We start from the raw sequence: 21,445 nt of genomic DNA, 5'->3' as shown, positions 1-21,445 counted from the left end.
TGCATGTTCTCCGTGTCTGCATGTGTTTCATTTCACTGCCCAAAGATGTGCACTCAGGTTAATCAAATCATCAGTGCACAATATCTTTTTTATTGTGGAAACTCAAGTGCTAAAATGCTCAAACGCATCTTTTGACTCAAAATACTACAACTACTTTGCATGAAACTAAACAAATCTGGGATGCTCTGTGTCATCAACTTACATCATAAGCACGTGGTCACTCGTTGCTCACCCTGACATTAAAAGTCCGCACATTAAAAAATGTTAAAAATGCAGCTGTAACTGAACCAAATACTTGACACAATGACCAGGTCTTAACAAAAATAATAAAATGTCAAAATCAAAGTATGAGCTGACTATGCTGGATACATCTTTAACTATGAGGGTGAAACCCTGCCACACCCTCAGATTCTGGTCCTTGTTTTATCAATTTCTCATTTTTATTTACAGGCAGAGAGTTGTGAGGCTTTACTAATCCACCAGAGAAAGAACTACTAAGATTCAGGGGACTCAATAGAGCCATTCAGCAAATCATAAAATGCAGAAAATGTCAATACAACGATGCTGCTCTGTGTCATCAAGTTTTAGATTACAAACCTCCATATTCATGTCATACAAAAAATACTTCTTTATGGCACATTTACTGTGTATTTATTAAACAAGTGCATTTATTTAAAATGAAAAAAAAAAAAAAAAAAAAAAAAAAAAAAAAAAAAAAAAAAAATACAAGAAATTCAAGTGCTGCAAATGCTCAGGACTTAATATACATCTTTAATCGTCATGTGTCGAATTCTCCTTGTTTTTTTTATGATTTTTTTGTTTTATAAAAACCATCCAGTGGCAAATAACTAAGCAAACAAAGCAAGACAAAGCAAATGATCTCTTTTTGACTTTTTGCTTCAATGTGTTATAAATAATTTGTATACAATATAAAAGAAAACTGAAAGTGACGACTCGACAGCATTTACTGATCTGACATGATTTTCAGCAGAATTTTGAGTGCTAGAAAGGGACACATGCCAAATGCTTAACACAAAAACTTGACTCAAATGTGAGCACCTTTGTCACGTCTTTAGCTCCAGATCCTCCAAATGCGACTGTAAACAGAAACAAAAGGAGTAAAAATCTTGACTCTAAATCTTGAAAATATCCAGATACAAGATTTTTTTGATTCATACATAATGATCGTTCACTTGTTCACTTAGGTTCACGTCTTTCTGTCTGTTATCTTTGCTGCTGTATTGTGTCCGTGAGGGAGGTGCTGTGGTGCACACTGTGTACACTACCTCTCGTTTAGTGTACTTCAGAGAAGGATACTTGTTCACCTGCACTTCTTCACTATCATCATCCTCTCTGTCCTCCTCTTCTTTCTCCGCTCCGTCTCCCACCCGGTCCAGTGGGTAGGGAACACACTGTCTGTCCTCTGAAGTGTTTGTTTTGGCTTTGTGAGGAAGCTGGGTGTTTAGTAGCACCCCTCGTTGGTTATTGATGCTCTGTTCAATTGGAGTGGTGTTGCTTTCTTGTTGTTTCCGGCGCTTGTGGTACCAGCAGACACAGACCACCATGCAGGAGATCCACAGCACAGCAAACAACACACACAGCAAAGGAACTAGGTAACCTATAAAAAGAGAAGAATTATGTATGCTCACTCATGTATATTTTTATCAATCGAGCAGTCATGTGGCAGTAATGCAGCAGTCCATAGGTTCATCAGCAGATCGCATTAAAAACCTTCCGACTCACCTGGCGAGGACGGCATGACCTGGGATTCCACTTTCACCTCCCTGATAGCCAGGAGCAGTGTGCTGTTATGGCTCTTGGAGAGGGCGCTGATGATGGAGCTGACCACTTCCTGAATGTCTGCATGCTCTTGAGACACTGCAGTTTCTTCAAATGACTACAGAAGACAGAAGAAGACAGAGTGAGACCCAGACACGGAGATGACTAGTTATAGGTAAGGTGTAATATGCAATTTGCTATGATATTCAAACTTTAAGGTGTTTAGCAATTAAAATGTTTTTATTTGTGTTAAAGTGTCTCATGTTTACCGGTTAATTTGCACTATTAGGCAGTCCTAGCGATCCTACGACAATTTAGTTAGCAATCGATAAGTCAAGATGTTAAAATCTAAAGCAGCTAAAAACACTATTTGGGTAACTGAGTTTGAAAAACTTCCAACTAGTTCTGTGGACGCACAGGGGACGGAGGCGAAGCCTCACACCATCGCTGAATGTTGTAGGCTGTGCTGTGTATTGTAGCTTCCATTATTCTATCATTTAATGTATGAGTGTTATTTAATGACTGCCATGAAATGTGGCACTTTCCTTCAAAAATACATAAAATCTGTGATTTTTGAAAGTTATAGAAATGCAAAAATAACAACTCAACATGCCCTCAACATGCTAACGAAGGATTCTACCCATTAAGGGCTCAGAATGGTAAAGAAATATCAGCTGCAGTCTCTTGTTCCTACAGAAACTCTGGATAGCCTGAGATGACTGTGCATGTAGGGAAGGATGATTCATGGTCCTGTTGTGGGTAAAAGTTTCAGAGGCGGACGGGGATAAACAATAAACAGCTGAAAGGAAAATTAATGTGTGTAAGAGTTTAACGGTGCTTTTACCTTCACAGAGACAAAAACAAAAGTTTTACAAGTGATTTCTGAAAAACGTCAAGATTTCTAAAAGGCTTAAAGTGCACTTTTACAGAGTGAGAGCAAACTCAAAAAGCAAATGGTCGAAGAAACCAAACGCCAAGATGAGAGAGAAATAGAAACTGATATTTGACATGAAGAAACAAAAAGCAGTGATGTTACAGTAAAATCTGTAACGAGAGCAGATGAGGAAGAAAAAGTCCGACTCTGGACCCAAGGGCAGAAACCAAACAGAATCAGACAAAAAGGTTTACACACACAAAACTAAATAATTGATAAGTGTATAGGATTGTGTGTGGGTACTTGACAAACGGAGGTCAAAATGAATTAAATTGTCCTGCGGTGTGACATCACATTACACTAAAATAAAAATAAGATAAAAATATATTATTTATAGCCTTAGCAGTGTTCAAAAAACACAGGAGAATTGAATTAATTGTACCTTCATAAAAGGCATGTCATTTAATTTGAAGTGATGTCACACCACAAGTCAACATATTTATTACAACATTTAATTTACTGTGATTATTACTGTAGGAGTCTTGTGCATTTTAAAACCTTATAGTGGTGAAGTAAATATGTATAAAATAATGCCAAAAGCATTTATAAACAGTTCAAGGTCTTATTGCCATTTTTATTACCACCACACCACAGGAGATTTGGCATGTTTTGCATGATTTAGCATGTTTCAGTATGATTGAACTTTGGCCCAGCTTGCCACTGAACTTTTCACAGTGCCGCCAATCAGACAAATTACTTTTAGGTGAGAGAAACTGATCCTCAACGTTTCACAAAACACTGAACTGTTTAAATCACTTCCAACGAAACCAGTCTCACCATGGCGACCTCCACCGCATTGGTGCTTGAATGTGATTGGTCACAGAGGATGAAGAGGGTGTGTTCTTGGCCAAGGGTTCGAGTTATTGGAAGGAATCTGAGTTCTGAACAGATTTTATCGACAGTTGTTCCCTGTAAAAAACAAAACCACATTTTTTAAATGTATGAGCTTATTACAGACATTTTGTTATACACAAATGTGTGATAAATAAATTGAAGACATCAAAATTAATTCGTGTAAATAAGTGTTAACAACTGTTCTACAGTTAAAAGAAGTAACAGAAAAATCCACAACTGAGCTACTACACAAGTGTTGGAGGGGGTGTGTGTTAGGTACAGCCATCCTGCAGCAGTACATAAGATACAACTTATTTATTCAAATAAATGTTCTCACTAAGTGATGAATTTCATGTGGGATGTTCAATCATGAATGTTTGACTCCTGCAGTGAGGAAGTCTGGTTGCTTTGTTAAGCTGTGGGGGGATTTAGCTGTATGGTTTAGGTCCACTTATCACTTAAAATGTATTCTGAGATGGAGTGGTGCACAGTCCAGTGTTTTCTTGCCTTGTGGCCAGTGTTTCAAATTGGTGACTTTGTGTAGGACAGAAGGGGTTGCAGGAGCTGGGTTCAAACCTCACCAGTCCATCTCTCTACCAGCATCATTAAAATGTCAGTTGAGGGAAAATATTTTGGTAGAATAATGTTCCAACCCTACTTGTAGACTTGTATAATTGATGCCAATGAGCACTGAAGCTTTATAGTGTTTTTGATTTTGATTTCTCAATCGTCTGCACTTAAATATACTCACCAGTGGCACAGTGTCGATTTCAAATATAAGAGTGACACGTGCACAGTTGGCGTCAGAGTAACCGTTGTTGGGTTGACAGTCAGTGCTGATCTGTGGACCATTAAGATCAGAGCACACTCCCCACTTTTGGCACGGTGGATGAAGACAAAACACAGAGTGATGTTGTGTGCACTCCTGACCTTCTGCACACGGTGGTTCATCAGAGCTCAGCAGACAGGGCTGGCCACCACAGTGAACCTACATGAACCAACACAAAACATGAGATTAATGTTTAAAAGACAATATAGCTTTGTTTATTATATGTCCTCTCAAATGTTTCAACCCAGTCCTAGATTGTTTTTTTTTTTTTAAATATTTTTAGTATAAACCTTTTATCCTAATAACTTTGCAATATTTTGCATTGCATTTTGCATGGCAAGCTTAATGAAATGGTTAATCTCCTTTAATTAATCTCCTTTAATGTTTTTTTTATTTCACTTAGTCAAAATTACATTTACTTTAATCAGGTGTCTCCAAACTTTTGACTGGCAAAGCAGAACAGCACCAATTTCAGATGCAAGATGCTTAAAATAATGATTAGGATGTAGAAAATAAAATTACCCATCTAGCCTGTCCTGTCTTAGACACGGCCAGTTGTGTCTGTGAGCATCTGGCCAGGTGGATGGCACAGCTGAGATTCAAGCTCGAGTGTATTGACAGTGGTAGGACTAACGTATTAGATTGATGTGCCATACATTTTTAATATTTATGATGTGTGCTCACCTTGGTGCACTTGATATTTCCGTTCACACACTGGCAGCTGTTACATTCCTCCTCCCAACGAGTGCCATGAGGTACAGGTAAAGCAGAGCGCTGGCACGCCTTACCAACTCCAACAACTACAGAAGATTCAAGAGTTTTACTGTTATGTGCACATCAAAAACAGCAGTTACACTGTACAATGAAATTCTTACTTGCTTGCCCTCTGCACATCAATAGTAAGTCTATACAAGTTTAACAGTAAGTCTAAAACAGGATTAAACTAACTTTAATGTATTCAATAATCTTTCAGTAACCACTTCATCCTGATCAAGGTCCTGGTGAGTCAGAAACCATAAAGAAACACAAGGGCACGAGATATCCACCTGGACAAAGTGGCAGTCCATCACATGCCAATGTACACGTTTACTCTCTGACTTACAATTATGGGCAAAGCAGTGATGGGCTTGGCAGGAATACAGCCAAAACCAGCCAATGTCAGAGTACCATTTTTATTCTCTTTATTTTAGGAAGCTGGGGCAAACCAAAAACCTGAAGGAATCTTACATGGACCTAGGGAGAACATGCTGAACTCGTCACAGACATTGACCAAAGATGAGATTTGAACCCATGTCCTCAGGATATGTATATGGTATATTACATTAATACTAACATGCTTATTTTCCATATCAATAAAAGAAAGTGTTTGGTAGAAAGAGGTGAATTTCTTTATTTTTTTCTCCAGCAGCACTTACAGTCCTGACAGCGAGGTCCAGCTCGGCCCAGAGGACACACACATCGGTATCCAATAATCTCATCTACACACGTCGATCCATAAGAACAGGGAGAGGACTGACAGTCATCCACATCTACAGAGAGAAGTGTGAGCATAATAAATAAATAAATACATTAATTCATCAAAACAGAGCAGTAAAATAACTTGGTATGAATGTGACTGAAACACTGTTTGTTCTTAGGTTTAATTCGTATTTATTGTTAAATTATGTTTTTCAGATTAATCTGCAATTTAAATAATGTGTATGTTATTTTCACTGCCCCAAAACATTCCACTGGGTGAACTGGATGCTCTATGGGTGAAATGCCATAGCAGAGTGTGTGTTGCCCGGTAATATGCCCGGTAATATTATGTGATTCAGCCTTGACCCTAGTTTTTCTAAAGTGGGTTTGGACACTGATTAATGAAAATTAAGTACTAAATTAATACATAATTTTTAAAAATGAGCACTTGGGTGTGCACAGCAGTAAATTACGCTAACCCACTACCGTTGGGATCTTAAGATCTAATCTCAGTTGTGCTATGACCGACTGGGTGCCCACACAGACACATACAGTGTATCACAAAAGTGAGTACACCCCTCACATTTCTGCAGATATTTAAGTATATCTTTTCATGGGACAACACTGACAAAATGACACTTTGACACAATGAAAAGTAGTCTGTGTGCAGCTTATATAACAGTGTAAATTTATTCTTCCCTCAAAATAACTCAATATACAGCCATTAATGTCTAAACCACCGGCAACAAAAGTGAGTACACCCCTAAGAGACTACACCCCTAAATGTCCAAATTGAGCACTGCTTGTCATTTTCCCTCCAAAATGTCATGTGATTTGTTAGTGTTACTAGGTCTCAGGTGTGCATAGGGAGCAGGTGTGTTCAATTTAGTAGTACAGCTCTCACACTCTCTCATACTGGTCACTGAAAGTTCCAACATGGCACCTCATGGCAAAGAACTCTCTGAGGATCTTAAAAGATGAATTGTTGCGCTACATGAAGATGGCCAAGGCTACAAGAAGATTGCCAACACCCTGAAACTGAGCTGCAGCACAGTTGCCAAGATCATCCAGCGTTTTAAAAGAGCAGGGTCCACTCAGAACAGACCTCGCGTTGGTCGTTCAAAGAAGCTGAGTGCACGTGCTCAGCGTCACATCCAACTGCTGTCTTTGAAAGATAGGCGCAGGAGTGCTGTCAGCATTGCTGCAGAGATTGAAAAGGTGGGGGGTCAGCCTGTCAGTGCTCAGACCATACGCCGCACACTACATCAAATTGGTCTGCATGGCTGTCACCCCAGAAGGAAGCCTCTTCTGAAGTCTCTACACAAGAAAGCCCGCAAACAGTTTGCTGAAGACATGTCAACAAAGGACATGGATTACTGGAACCATGTCCTATGGTCTGATGAGACCAAGATTAATTTGTTTGGTTCAGATGGTCTCAAGCATGTGTGGCGGCAATCAGGTGAGGAGTACAAAGATAAGTGTGTCATGCCTACAGTCAAGCATGGTGGTGGGAATGCCATGGTCTGGGGCTGCATGAGTGCTGCAGGTGTTGGGGAGTTACATTTCATTGAGGGGCACATGAACTCCAATATGTACTGTGAAATACTGAAGCAGAGCATGATCCCCTCCCTCCGGAAACTGGGTCGCAGGGCAGTGTTCCAGCATGATAATGACCCCAAACACACCTCTAAGACGACCACTGCTTTATTGAAGAGGCTGAGGGTAAAGGTGATGGACTGGCCAAGCATGTCTCCAGACCTAAACCCAATAGAACATCTTTGGGGCATCCTCAAGCGGAAGGTGGAGGAGCGCAAAGTCTCGAATATCCGCCAGCTCCGTGATGTCGTCATGGAGGAGTGGAAAAGCATTCCAGTGGCAACCTGTGAAGCTCTGGTAAACTCCGTGCCCAGGAGAGTTAAGGCAGTTCTGGGAAATAATGGTGGCCACACAAAATATTGACACTTCAGGAACTTTCACTAAGGGGTGTACTCACTTTTGTTGCCGGTGGTTTAGACATTAATGGCTGTATATTGAGTTATTTTGAGGGAAGAATAAATTTACACTGTTATATAAGCTGCACACAGACTACTTTTCATTGTGTCAAAGTGTCATTTTGTCAGTGTTGTCCCATGAAAAGATATACTTAAATATCTGCAGAAATGTGAGGGGTGTACTCACTTTTGTGATACACTGTATATCTGTGTCTGATGGATGGGGGATGGTGGTTGAACAGATATCTTATTGCTGCTGCAATAGCAGCCACTTAAATAAAAACATTTAAGTAGTGTATTCATTCACTACACATTTTATCCTGGTCAAGATTGCTGTGGTTCTGGCTCCCAAAGCCAGAAGACTGTGGGTGCAAGAAGGAAACACATACTTGACAAATCAACAATCATTTGCAGGGCAAAACACACACACATTCATTCACTTACACTAAGGGGCATTTTAGAAAAGTCTGTCCCGTTTTTGTGTGTGGTTGGGGGATAAATAACTTCTTACAGACAGCTCCTTACAAAGCCATGTTGCTGTGTGACACAAACTCCAACAACTATTTACGTAGTAGCACATAAAATAATATTTAATAGTATTTAATGTACTCACTAATACGACAATCAGGGCCGGCGAATCCAGGAGCGCACTGACATCGAAACCAGTTCACGCCATCAACACACACACCGCCATTATAACTGTACAGAGAAGTTTATACACATATCATCATGATAATGCAGTGCACACTAGCAACACCACCCTGCTGAAGAATCAGTGTTAGCATTATTAGCCTGTAATTAACAGAAGTAGAGATTTTTTCCAGTTGTAAACAAAGTGTGTTCTTATGTCTGTGTAGTGGCTCACAACTTACCATGGATGTGGATTGCAGTCATCAATGTCTACCAAAAGAAAAAAAGAACAAAATCAGCAATTTTAGATTCCTGAGCTATACAGATATGAAAGCAGCCTTACGGGGATCATTGTTATGGTCAGTGGGTGTGGCCTTACTCTCAGTACAAGTAGGCCCCTCCCATCCTTCTTTGCAGATGCAGGTGAGTGCTACACCCCCTCCAACACAAGTTCCTCCATTGGCACATGGCTGAGAGTCACATGTGCTGTTCGTTGCTGGAAGTACAGAGACAGGGGAGGAAAAATAAAGGCCTTAAATATTCAACAATCTCAATGATGTATCATCATCAGGCTCTGATCCAACAATTATTGGCAATTAACAATCAACAGCAGACTAGTAGACCAAACCCCACCACTACACAAACCCCTAGTCAGTTACACTTGGCTCTATGTGTATCCCTCACTGCTCATACTGACCACCAGAAAACAAAGCTTGTTTTCTTGTAGCTGGAAAAAAGATAAAGCCTATCTGACCCTCCCTCCCTCAGGCATGGTAAATTGTGCCTGGTTGGTGCCCAGTCAGGTTGGTAGCACCACTCAAATGCAAACCTGAGAGCTAAAGCTTACCTAGGTTACAGGTACTGCCCCTCCAACCAGCTGGACACTCACAGCGAAACAGGTCTCCATGATCGTAGCATGTTCCACCATTAGCACATGTAGCAGAGTCACACTGATTCTCTCCTGTTACACACACACACGCACATTAAAAACACCCACATTTTGATAAATTGTAAATATCAATTAAAAAATCTGCAAAATATAGGTGTAAGAAGTTACACCTAATGATGGTGCATCCCACACATACACACACACACAGGTAAACTTACGTGACTGACAGGTCTTGCCCTTCCAGTTGTTGATGCAGTGACAATAAAAGTCATTCATCTGGTCCACACAGTGACCACCATTCATACATGGTTCTGATTCACACTCATTCACCTCTGCAGCCAGAAACAAGGGATGAAGGAGCAGAAGAAACAGAGATGATGGTGAGAAATACATGTGCTGAGCAAAGTATTAAAAAGAACCGAGAAGAAACGAGTGAAGCAGACTGACCATGTTGGCAAAGTTGCCCCTTCCATCCATCAGGACAAACACATGTGAATGAATTTACACCATCCAGACATGTACCACCATTCAGACAGGGAGACGAAGTGCAGTCGTTAATATCTGCAGAAAGAAAATATCACATCAAACCAATATCAAAGCTGATACCTAGATTAGTTGCAGGACGGGTCACAGCACAAGGCTCTGACAAAGTAGGTTCAAAACTCTCTTCTGAAAAGAGATTGGCAGGTTTTGGTCATATCTGTTTTCCCAGGTACAGATGCCAATGTCATTCATGGCTGGGAATACAGGAGAGCAAAATTGGAACTGCTCTCTGGCTGTGAGGACTCGGCTAGAAAATGGGACTTGACAACAAATAATTTAAGGGAATTTAAAAAAAGAAATTGGTGCAAGTCATTTGAGCTAACAGCTGTATTGTTCTATTAAATTTGCTAGCAACACACAAGTATACAATCGGTAGAGACTCAATTGCATGTTTAGTTGATATAAAGTAACTTCTGCACATTGTAATGCACAATTACTGTTTATTTACTGTAGTTAACATTGGGCAGAAAATAAAAACCTGAAAGTTGGCCCATGCAAAAGTTTCACAGGGTAACACTGGGAGCAAGGAAGGAATATCCTGGGCAGAGCTCCACTCGATCGCAGGGCTTCTTAAGGAAACACCTGGCTGGCCTACAGAACCACTGAGATTTTCCAGGGGTGTCCAAACTTTTGCATAAGACTGTACCTAACTGGCCAAAGATAATGAAGTCTGGCTAATGCAATAGTTTTTGTTCAACATGATGAGTGTAACATTTACATTTATGGCACTTAGCACTAACACTTATCCTGAAGTCCTGCATTTCCATGCTGTATTTCCAGGGCTCCAGTCTCTGACTCTATAATGATCAGCTGTTACCTGTGCAGTGTTTTGGGACCAGAAGTTTTTACCACAGTGTCGATGTGACCAACTTATAAATAAGCACTACAGCTTCCTATTAGGACGAATTTTAAATGATCATAAAACAGCTTCTGTACTACATATGTACTACAGATGTTAATGGTTGAGCAATTTCCTGGATTATTTCGTTGTTTTTGTTGTTGTTGTTGGAGTCAGTACCGGGTGTGTACTCATATCTGTCATAACTCACTCTCATGGCAGTAGGTCCCAGTGAATCCTGGTAAGCAGGAGCAGGTAAAGTTGCCTCCTGACTGACTTGTACAGCGACCGTGTGGACCACAGATGTTGGATGAGATGTGCCAAACCCCATCCTCAGTAGAGTTGTTCACTACAGCAATGGTGCAGCTGTCAATCACTGTTATAAGAACAAAGCAGAAAACATTTGTATTTTTCAGTTTGGTTGGAAGATTTCAGAAACAAACCCTGTTTACAGAAATGACAAGTGTAGTGTGACGTCTCACCTCGGCATGATCTAGTCCTGCAGTGATCAGTCAGCTCTGCACAGGTCTTTCCCTCATACCCATCAGCACAGACACAATAAAACCCTGACTGTAGAGTGTGACACTGACCTTTATTCACACACGGGTTTGGAAAGCATGGGTCTACTTGGACCTAAACAGAGACAGAAGAAGTTAAAAAGAGGACACGCTGGATACAGACAGATACAAAACATATATTGTATAAACATTATTTACCTCACAGTTAGTCCCGGTGTATCTGTTCACACACTGGCACTCATAACCGCGGGGTACGGTGTGGCACTGACCGCCGTTCTGGCAGGGCGAGCTCGTACATGCACTCTGCTGCACCTCACAGTGCCTACCCGCAAACCCTGGCTTGCACTGACACGTGTATCCATGATGGCCATCCTACACAGAACACGCACATTTACACATACACACATACACACAGCAGTTAGGTTCCCAGCTCACAGCAGTGTTCAGTGTCAGTGTAATATGACAATAGAAAAGTGCCTGATCACTGCATGTCCTGATCTGCCAGTGTTAACCGATCCCAATGTCAACATTGTAAAACCTTGATAATGGCACATCATCAAAAAAACTAGCTTACACAATATTCTGCAACCCACAGCCAAGACATGCTCTCTCTTCCACATTCGCAAGTTTCTACTAGACTGGGAGGCTCGTCCCTGAATCCAACTACCAAAATCTAACAGGAATATTTAATAGTATTGTATTGTAAAAGTATTTCTTAAATATTTGTATCATAGCATGGCGGTATGTGAACCTAGTCATTGGGGCCCTTAGTGCTGGTCCCAAGCCTGGATTCATGGGAGCATAACAACAATGCTAAATCAAATATGCAGACGAACGATCTGCTTTGGCAACTTCTAATGTGGGCAGCCACAAGGAATCATTCATTCATACTGGGATAAGAAAAGATCACCCATATCTTCATTGTGACAGCACGGAAAATAGGAGGTTACAGGCTCCTCTGGTACAAGCAACTGCCAAAAGTATCTTTCTGAAGTCCTGGCCAAACCAGGTTTTTGGATGCGTTTTGGTTTCACATTTTGAATTTACATGCCAACTTTCAGTAGAAAGAAAGCTAGTAAATTACAAACAGATTAAGTGTAGCAATCCCACCTGCTATTATCATCTACTTTATGTAAATATGTCATTGTGCACATCAACCTGATCATAACATTTGCATAATACAGAGTGAAGATGCAACATGCTCTCTCTCTTACACTAGTCTGCTTTTAATCAATCATTACCATCTGTAAATGCTAGTAAAGCTGTTTCTGGGGTTTTAAGAGTGCCGTTTTCCCCATAATTGTATTTTTGCCTTTGTTATTTTCAATTTGCAGTGTTTTAAAAGAAAATCTGGATTTTTACTCACCATGCATGATGCACCATTCTGACACTGACCATGACAGCTATTAATATCTGCAAATAATCATCAACAATAGAGAAGATTATGATCAGGAAAGATAGTTAGACATTTCATGTAAAGCCACACTGTGTGATTTTTTTTTGAACTATTCAGACTAAACTTTATAGTATGCACATACACTAATGAGGGGAAAGCATTCAGACCAACCCCAAACATGTGGATGGCAATGCTTTTTTCATAACAGTTGTGCATCTGAGGGTGAGGAATAAATGTTGGGCTGATGGTAGTTCATGGTAGTTTACATCTTGAATGCAGCAGATCTGTTCAGCAAAAAGACCTGAGTGACTTTGATAAGGACCAAATTGTTAAGGTCAGACAACTGGGTTAATGTATCTCCAAAACAGCAAGGAGTGTTACATACAGCCAAGTTAAATACCCACCGACAGTGGTCTGACAAGGGACAAGCTACACCCTGCCAGCAGGCTGCTGGGTGGAATCATTGATGCCAGAGGACATAAAGGCACACATTTAATATGCTTTAAATTAAACTTAAAAACGATGCAAAATCACAGATTGTGGCTTTAACATGATTAAATGTTTTGATTCATTTAGAGTGAGTATTTTACAGTGTGAACATGCAAAATTTATAAATCAAGCTGCATTAACAGGACATGCAGGAAAGCAAGAAAGCAAGACTTAAGATATTGATTTTTGCTCCAGGTTTTGGCCTCACACCGATTAATGACAGAAATTGTCACTATAGTGACCAGGATTAAGTGCTTACTTAAAATAAATAAATAAGTGAATGAATAATAAAATCATTATTTGTGCATTATTCAACTGTTTCAGCAAACTTATTGACCCCTGGAGCCACCCTTACAAAAAACCTGTGTGGATTTAAGCTGTCTTGAGTAAAAGCAGTGAAAGCCTCTCGCTTATTCATTAACTGATTTAAATAAACTCAATTCCCCAGTGACAGCAGTCTGTGCCAATTAAAGAGATATTAGTGCAGCCTTTAACAATGGTTGCTGGCAGTCTTACGCCTGCTAATCAGTTTTAGTAAACAGAGGCCAAAAAGCCTGATGAAAGGAATAGAGCTCAGTACACTACACAGACTAGAGTCTAGAAGCAGAATGTTCATGTGAATGCAGAGAAGGAGAAGAAATGTGGTGTTGATCTACAGAGGCAGAGACTGATGCTAATATACTGACTGATGTTACAGTTTCTTCCCGCCCACCCTGGATAGCAGGCACAGTGATATCCTCCAATCAGATTTTTACATGAGTAAGAATTTAAACAAGGCCTCCTTATACACTCATTCACATCTGTGAAAGAAAAATAGAAAAAGAGAGAAACAACCACCACCAGCAGTCCAGTACAAATCAGTTCTGTTTAAAATTCCTCTTTGCTTCCTCTTCATGCATCCAAAAACAGTATCCCACAATTCCATGTACTGGCATGAACCAGGCTTATTAGCAACATTAATACAAAGTGATGGCACAGTGATTATATTACCAATGACTTCAAAACCTTCATAAGATTAAATAAACATTACTTTTAGTTTTTATTATATTTATATTTGCTGGAGTTCCTCCTGAACCTTTGTGTCCAGGTCCCAATGAATTGGAACACCTACTGCAAACCAGGTCTTTGTGTCCAATAGCTTGCAAATGCTCAATTGACTAAGTGAGCACAAATTTCTAGACATTTCTACAGTCTTGTAAAAAGCCTTTCCAGAGAAGGAGAGGCTGTTATAGCCACAAAAGGGGGGAGGGGGGTCCGACAAACAAACTCAGTGGCTTCTGTCTTCATAGCTGATGAACCCCTACTGAACTGAATATGAAAACTGGAGTAAAATACCTGATCCCTTCTGTCCGTACTTCTCCCCCTCCACCAAATTTACCCCAGCCAGAGTAAATTTAGCCCCGCCGACTGGCAGTTGCCGGGGCCGAAGATATATTTAACCTTACTCAAGGCTGGTGTCAGGTTACTGATCATGTAACAGACATGTAGTCTGCACTACTTACACGTGCATGGTCACATACACACACACACACACACACAGTGATCACACAAACAGCAATCAGTTACAAACCTTATCCAATTCAACATGCAAATAAATGGAAGCCAGAAATGCACTACTACCAGCACACCACCCCACTTGAATCCAGTTTATCTGAATTATCGCACATAAACACACACTCATACCTATTTGGCAAGTTTTGCCTTTCCATTGTGGTGGACATACACACTCGAATCCATTCTCCAGATCGAGACAAGTTCCAGCGTGTGCACAGGGACTGGACATGCACTCGTCTTTATCTAAAACACAACATACACTTGATAAATAACAACGTCGCTCAGTGTTTCTGAGCATCAGGTCTACATGTCTCTGTAAAACTACTGGAGGTACAGAACCTTAAATGACCTGCTAATATTGATGTGGACCTTAATTATGCATTTACTTGTATTTACAAGTCTGGAAACATACTGACATACAGGGTTTTCTACATTTTCTACCTTCATAAAAATACAATAATAATTAAGACATCAAAACTATTAAATAAATGAGGTGAAATTATGCAGCAGAGATCCAAAACAGTGCTACATAAATGTAACCATCTTATTAATAACTACTGTACAAATGCATAGTTTCTTTTACTAGCTTTATTCTTTTGGTTCTCACATCCTCTGAGCACTTGTTGATTATGTGCCTTCACTGGCATAACATTATGACCACTGACAGGTGAAGTGAATAACACTGATTATCTCTTCATCACTGCACCTGTTAGTGAGTGGGATATATTAGGCAGCAAGTGAACATTTTATCCTCAAAGTCAATGTGTTAGAAGCAGGAAAAATGGGCAAGTGTAAGGATTTGAGCGAGTTTAACAAGGGCCAAATTGTGATGGCTAGACGACTGGGTCAGAGCATCTCCAAAATTGCAGCTCTTCTGCGGTGTTCCCAGTATGCAGTAGTCAGTACCTATCAAAAGTGGTCCAAGGACCGGCGACAGGGTCATGGGCGCCCAAGGCTCATTGTCGTATCAGTCACAATTGTAGACTGCTTTGGATAAAAGTGTCCACTTGATGCCATAAATGTAAATGTACAACATTGAGCAGAGGTGCCACAACATGCAGCGCTCAGAACCTTTATGCCACCACCATCTAACAAGCTAGCACACTTTCTTGCTGTGTCTCCACCAAATAAAACCCTAATTTGTGCGGTCCCCTTTCTAGCGATCTGCTTTATGTGAAAACACTTTCTCGTTTTTGTAAGAAGTCAAACTGAAGATGAATTTAAATGCTTGAAGTAAAGCTTTCTGTGTGTAGCTGGGACTTAATCTCATACCTCTGGCACATGTGGGTCCCGACCAACCAGATGGACAGTGGCATTCGAATCCTGACAATACTTCATGACATGTCCCGCCGTTTGCACATGGGCTGGATATGCAAGCATGCTCCGCTGGATAACATTAACACACACACACACACACAGAAGTTATAACAATGGTGATAATGGGTATATATACAGATACTGTACTTGTCACTCAGTCACTGCATACCAACTGGAAACAAGCTCATTAGCTCTCCAGCTGTGCTTGTATCCATCTCAGTGCAGGAAATCCCAAAATGACAATAATTAATAATTCATAGCCAAACATGGAGAAGCAAACTGTCACTCTGACCTAAATTTCCAAATGTGAGCGTAAACTGCAGCTAGGTAACCAACGTATTTATGTAACTTGATAATAAAACTGTTGGCGCAGCATCCTAGTACAGATCTAATCTCAGTTGTGCAATTAGGACACACACATCTGAGGGAAGGGAGATCAGGTGGGGTTTCTCCTTACTGCTGTTGTGACCCCATCACATAAGCATAGCATGTCTCTCTGTACGCAATACAGCTCTGTGTGGGAATCAACCACTGACAGGTGATAAGAAGTGATCAGTGAGTATATTGTCTGTGGTTAAAATAAGAGACATGTAAGCCATGATAGGTTCTGGATTTTTTGGGTATCCGGTCACCTAGTTGTATCACCTTCTCTGATGCATACCCCTAACCTGACCCCGTGCCTAATACACACCCCCTCCAACCACTTTTTTCACCTGCCGAATTCACGTTCACTCAGGGATCAGTATCATGCTCATCTAAAGAAGCTGCCCTGGCATGGCATACAGCAAGTGTGGGTTGTGAATGAAGATGGTAATGAATCCTCACCTATCTCACAGTTCTTGCCTGAGTAGCCATCAGGACAGACACACTGGTACTCATCGGGCTCGGTATTTTTACAGGTTCCCCCGTTCACACACGGCAAATGAGTCCCGCAGTAATTCAAATCTGTGGAAAAATCATGCAGAATAAAGACACCTGCAGACTCAGTGGTCTTACACTAATACTGCACACTGTTTAAAATTATGCCAATCTAATTATGACAGACTGCAAGGTGTCACATTATTATTATTAGTACTACTTGTATAATTATTTTTATATACTGCATATTTGTACATATATGTGTGCATGAAGATATATTTGTGTATGTACTATTATATATTGTATATATTATACCATACATTATATTGTATTTTAGCTCCTTATTTGTATATAGCCGAGCCCTTGTATATCCCGTCTTTATTGTGTTTTCTATTTATTATCTTTTTTTCTCTAGGGTTGTGCAGTATAGGTTTGTGATTTGTAGATTTCTGTTCCTGCGAGCTGTAACGAAACAATTTCCCTTGAGATTATTGAAGTGATGTTCATTCATTTATTTTGTTTCATTTTATTGTTTAACAATCACTTTATCCTGGTTCAGGGTTGTAGTGGGTCCAGTTTTCCCAGAATCACTGGGCACAATGCAGTAACACACTCCAGACGGGATGACAATCAAATGTTGTGCTTTGGCTACCCCCATCAGACATAAAAAGATGCTCTTCTTCACAGTTGGATTGGCTGTTTTTCATGGAGGTAAATAGAAGGATGTTGTAGGGTGGCATAGTGCATGTAGGCAATTAATTGTCTAATAAATTAGCACTAGCGCTCGGGTAACGCAGCAGTAAATTCCATAAATTATTAGATCTTTTTTAATGTGGTTGTAAAGAGGCTGCTGGTGAGCACACAAGAGCCCTCCCATTAAATTGCTGCACTAAAAAAAGTGAGCTCTCTTTTATACTGAATTTTTTTATTTCATTTTTTTCTCATTCTCATTAACCACTTTATTCTTGTCAGGGTCACAGCAGGCACAGTTCTACTTGAAAACACTTGACGCAAGGCAGGAACACTGTGGAAGAACTGCTTTATTCATTGAGTTCCACACATTCACAGGTACCAATATTTAGTGTGTGTGTGTGTGTGTGTGTGTTTGGGAAGTATTTGGTTTACAGTTAATACATGTTTGTTAGTGAGCACCTTTGTTGCAGAGCAGTCCTCCCCAGTTCTTCTCACAGATGCACTCCCATTTGTTCACACAGCTTCCATGGACACAGCCTGGGTACGGCAGGCACTCGTCACACAGAGGACCCTGCCAACCGTAGTTACACCTGCATCAAGAACATACCAGGCCTTCAGAAATAAATCTAAATTTGTGTGTGTGTGTGTGTGTTAATCCTAAACAGACATATAAAGTGATATATTTAGACATATTTTTGTTGAAAAAGACGACAAGGTGGACAAATCAGCAGCTAATCTTTTGATGTTTCTTTCTAAATCATTCTCAATTTTTAATTTATTCATTCATTTATTGCCTGTTTTACCACAGCATCTATTCACTGGGTGAAAAGTAAGAAACACCCCGGACAGATCGTCAGTTTATCACAGTGCAAACACGCACACACATATTCACACACACATGTACATACGCTCAGGTCAATTTAGTAGCTCCAGTTAGACTTTGGACTGTGGGAGGAAACCAGAGCTCCTGAAGAAAACCCACATGGACACTGGGGGAACATGCAAACTCCACACAGAAAGGACCTGAACAGCTTCAACTGGGAATCAAACCCAGGACCTTCTTGATGTGATGCGACAGTGCTACCCACCAAGCCACCATGCCACCCCTCAGTGTCTGAGTGAAGAATTGTTTGAATCAGCAATCATTCGGAGCATTTACTGTTCAGTGTTGCTCTGGGTCTGACACTACCTGGAAACACTGCATGTGCAAGGCAAAAATACAGCCTGGACAGGACAGCAGTCTACTACAGGCCATCACATACTCATTCACAAATACACTCACGCACACACAAGGTGAGAGGTTAACTAATCAGTTGGTTTAGGGTGATGTGGTGTTATTTCTGTATCAGTGACAACCTCGTTCCTGCTGTCTGCACATTTCGTTCAGAACTATTTACAGCCTCCGCATATCCCAAACTGCTCACTCGCTCATTCACACATGCACACACACTCATTCACTCAGTAATATAGTAAAAAAGGCAATGAATGAATGAATGAATAAAACAATGTTATTCTGCTGTGATTTGTTTTCTCTTGTTTGTTGAAGAAATTTTTTAAAAAATCAAGAATTAAGTGGTTTAGATGAGCAGACTCACATGCACTGGCCTGGAACTGTACAGCTGCCATGTAGCTCACTGCAACCCTGCTTACAGATCGCTATCAACCACACACACACACACACACACACACACATTATGCAATTTAACAATGCATCAAGACATGGAGTAGTGTTAGCATTCTTAAAAAAACACAAGCTTAAAGAAAAAAAGACACAAATGCAAGATAGCAGAGTATGACATTATATTAGGAATTTAACTTTACTGTACGAAAGAGGTGAGAAAGAAACAATGCTGAATTATTTATACATTATTTATCCATCCTAAACTGGAATTAATCTCAGAAATGTAAACACACTTATTCATATCAATCTGTTCGAAACAAAATCAAGTGATTACCCATTGTTTCTCTTCAGGTTTTTGCTAAATTTCCAGCAAAAATGTGTAACATTCATTTTAAAATGATGCTACACTGGGTAAATTCCCAGAAAACTACAGAATGCTGGCATTCTGACTGGACTAAGCGGCCTACTATTATAGTTTGAGAAAAAACAGATGTGCAAACAAAGGAGCTGGCAAGTGTGAGAGGGAGAAACCGTGATAGATAGAAAAACGCCCACTTGAAGCAAACTAACACTTACAAGGCTCAGTTGACTGTCAATCCAGAAAAACTGACACATCAATCGTGTGCACCTCAGTGCCCCCTCTGCTGGCCAAAATGAAAATTCAAAAGGACATAAATCAGCTGCCAAACTACTTAAGCAGCTGCCATGTTACGGGTATTTAAGGTTGTCTGATTGGGTCACCATCACAAACAAAATGTGAAAAATGCACAGAGCAAAGCTTGTTTCTCTATATGTTTTAAAGAATCTTTAATGCTCAATGTGTGTCCTGGGGAAAATGTGTAAGCCTGTGGCCCTACGTGGCCAGGTTTGGTGCAGCTGGTAAATTAAGACGGAGGATAAAACGGAAAAAATGACCTTGAAGAATAATGTCAGTTTAATTAAGGAAGGCATTTATACATAATTATTACATTATGGCATGAAAATGTCACACCGTAACACCCCTGACATCCAACAAAACACCTCAACAACATACAAGCTGAAAAAAGTGAAATCATGAAATAGATTTGAATTTAAATCTCAAACATTTAAACCCAAACCCTTACGCTAAAACACAAACACACAGACCTGTATACACAGAAATACACAGTAACCCACCACCACGACCACCCACCTACCTTTCCTGCAGTCTGATCCGGTCCAGCCCTCCATACACTGCTGGTTGCCATTGTGATCGCACTCGTAGTGGCCGAAATAGTCGTCGCGTGGACGGCATTGCTTATTGCACTTGTTGCCGTAGTAATGCTGATCACAGCGTATGCACACACTGTACTGAAAACTGGCGGAGGAGCCGGTGTGCTGGATCACCAGACTCTCATCACCGGGATTCATCTCCCCACGATACACACTCCGCTCGATCAGCAAGTCCTCATCTGTACCAATACACACACACAACAATCATTACACGTCTGGACATATGGTTTTGAAAATGATCAGTCCTATTAAATACAAAAAAACATCTTGGTCTGCGCAGCCAGACCGTCTGCAGAAAAGTTTAGACGTTTTGTAAAATGCAATAAAACAAAGAATCTGTAAATTGGTCATTCTTTTAAATCTTTATTTGACTGATATATGTAGGAAGAAAAGACTTTCAAAGTTTTATTAATTAACTTTTTTTAGTATTTTTTAATGTGTCTTTTTTTTTTTTTTTCTTTTTTTTTTTTTTTTAGAAAAAAACACATTTAGAATTTGATATCTGCAGCACACTCCAAAAAGTTAAGACAGAGGCATGTTTGCCCATGTGTTTTATCCTCTATTAATGAGACTTCTTAATGGTTTGGAAACTGAAGACACTAATTGTTGTAGTTTGAAGGTGGAATTTTTGTCCATTCTTGCCTGAAATGAAATTTTAGCTGCTCAACATTTTGTGGCTGCTCAACATCTTGCTGAAATAACCACAAACTTTCCAGAAAAACAAGTTGCCTCTAAAATCCCAATGTACATCGACAGTACCTTCACACATCATGCAAATCACCCATGCCACGAACACCCCATACTCTGACAGATGTTGGCTTTTGCATCTTTCACTGATAATAGTCTGGATGGTCTTTTTTATCTTTGGCACAGGAAACTCAGTGTTCGTTTTTCACAAAAATAAACAGAATTCCTAACATAAAAGGTCTTGCCTGTTTTCAAGACTAACCATCTTATCACCATGCAAGCCTACTGCAGACATTCAGTAAGACTTAACACTACACATCTGCTGGCCCTTAGCAA

The 21,445-nt window shown here is 40.2% G+C and overlaps 1 protein-coding gene across 1 annotated transcript in view; it reads right to left on the bottom strand.

Annotated features, from left to right (window-relative positions):
• Window positions 1–781: 781 nt before the first annotated feature.
• Window positions 782–21,445, bottom strand: part of jag2a (jagged canonical Notch ligand 2a) — a 34,755-nt gene continuing 14,091 nt past the window's right edge. Inside the window, exons 4-26 of the mRNA XM_062995423.1 lie at window positions 20,347–20,601; window positions 19,146–19,206; window positions 18,010–18,140; window positions 16,825–16,944; window positions 15,955–16,068; window positions 14,812–14,925; window positions 13,815–13,928; window positions 12,610–12,656; window positions 11,442–11,615; window positions 11,208–11,358; window positions 10,937–11,101; window positions 9,792–9,905; window positions 9,563–9,676; window positions 9,303–9,416; window positions 8,835–8,951; window positions 8,698–8,725; window positions 8,439–8,524; window positions 5,792–5,905; window positions 5,061–5,176; window positions 4,299–4,535; window positions 3,491–3,622; window positions 1,744–1,897; window positions 782–1,618 (exon numbers count right to left, since the gene is read on the bottom strand). Of these exons, the coding sequence (XP_062851493.1) occupies window positions 1,173–1,618; window positions 1,744–1,897; window positions 3,491–3,622; window positions 4,299–4,535; window positions 5,061–5,176; window positions 5,792–5,905; window positions 8,439–8,524; window positions 8,698–8,725; window positions 8,835–8,951; window positions 9,303–9,416; window positions 9,563–9,676; window positions 9,792–9,905; window positions 10,937–11,101; window positions 11,208–11,358; window positions 11,442–11,615; window positions 12,610–12,656; window positions 13,815–13,928; window positions 14,812–14,925; window positions 15,955–16,068; window positions 16,825–16,944; window positions 18,010–18,140; window positions 19,146–19,206; window positions 20,347–20,601 (3,218 nt within the window). The 3' untranslated portion in view covers window positions 782–1,172. The remainder of the gene's footprint in view (window positions 1,619–1,743; window positions 1,898–3,490; window positions 3,623–4,298; window positions 4,536–5,060; window positions 5,177–5,791; window positions 5,906–8,438; window positions 8,525–8,697; window positions 8,726–8,834; window positions 8,952–9,302; window positions 9,417–9,562; window positions 9,677–9,791; window positions 9,906–10,936; window positions 11,102–11,207; window positions 11,359–11,441; window positions 11,616–12,609; window positions 12,657–13,814; window positions 13,929–14,811; window positions 14,926–15,954; window positions 16,069–16,824; window positions 16,945–18,009; window positions 18,141–19,145; window positions 19,207–20,346; window positions 20,602–21,445) is intronic.

This window comes from Trichomycterus rosablanca, chromosome 5, assembly GCF_030014385.1.
Source record: "Trichomycterus rosablanca isolate fTriRos1 chromosome 5, fTriRos1.hap1, whole genome shotgun sequence".
Classification (NCBI taxonomy): Eukaryota; Metazoa; Chordata; class Actinopteri; order Siluriformes; family Trichomycteridae; genus Trichomycterus; species Trichomycterus rosablanca.
The sequence above is the reverse complement of the archived record's forward strand: the minus strand, read 5'-3'. Positions and strand labels throughout refer to the sequence as shown.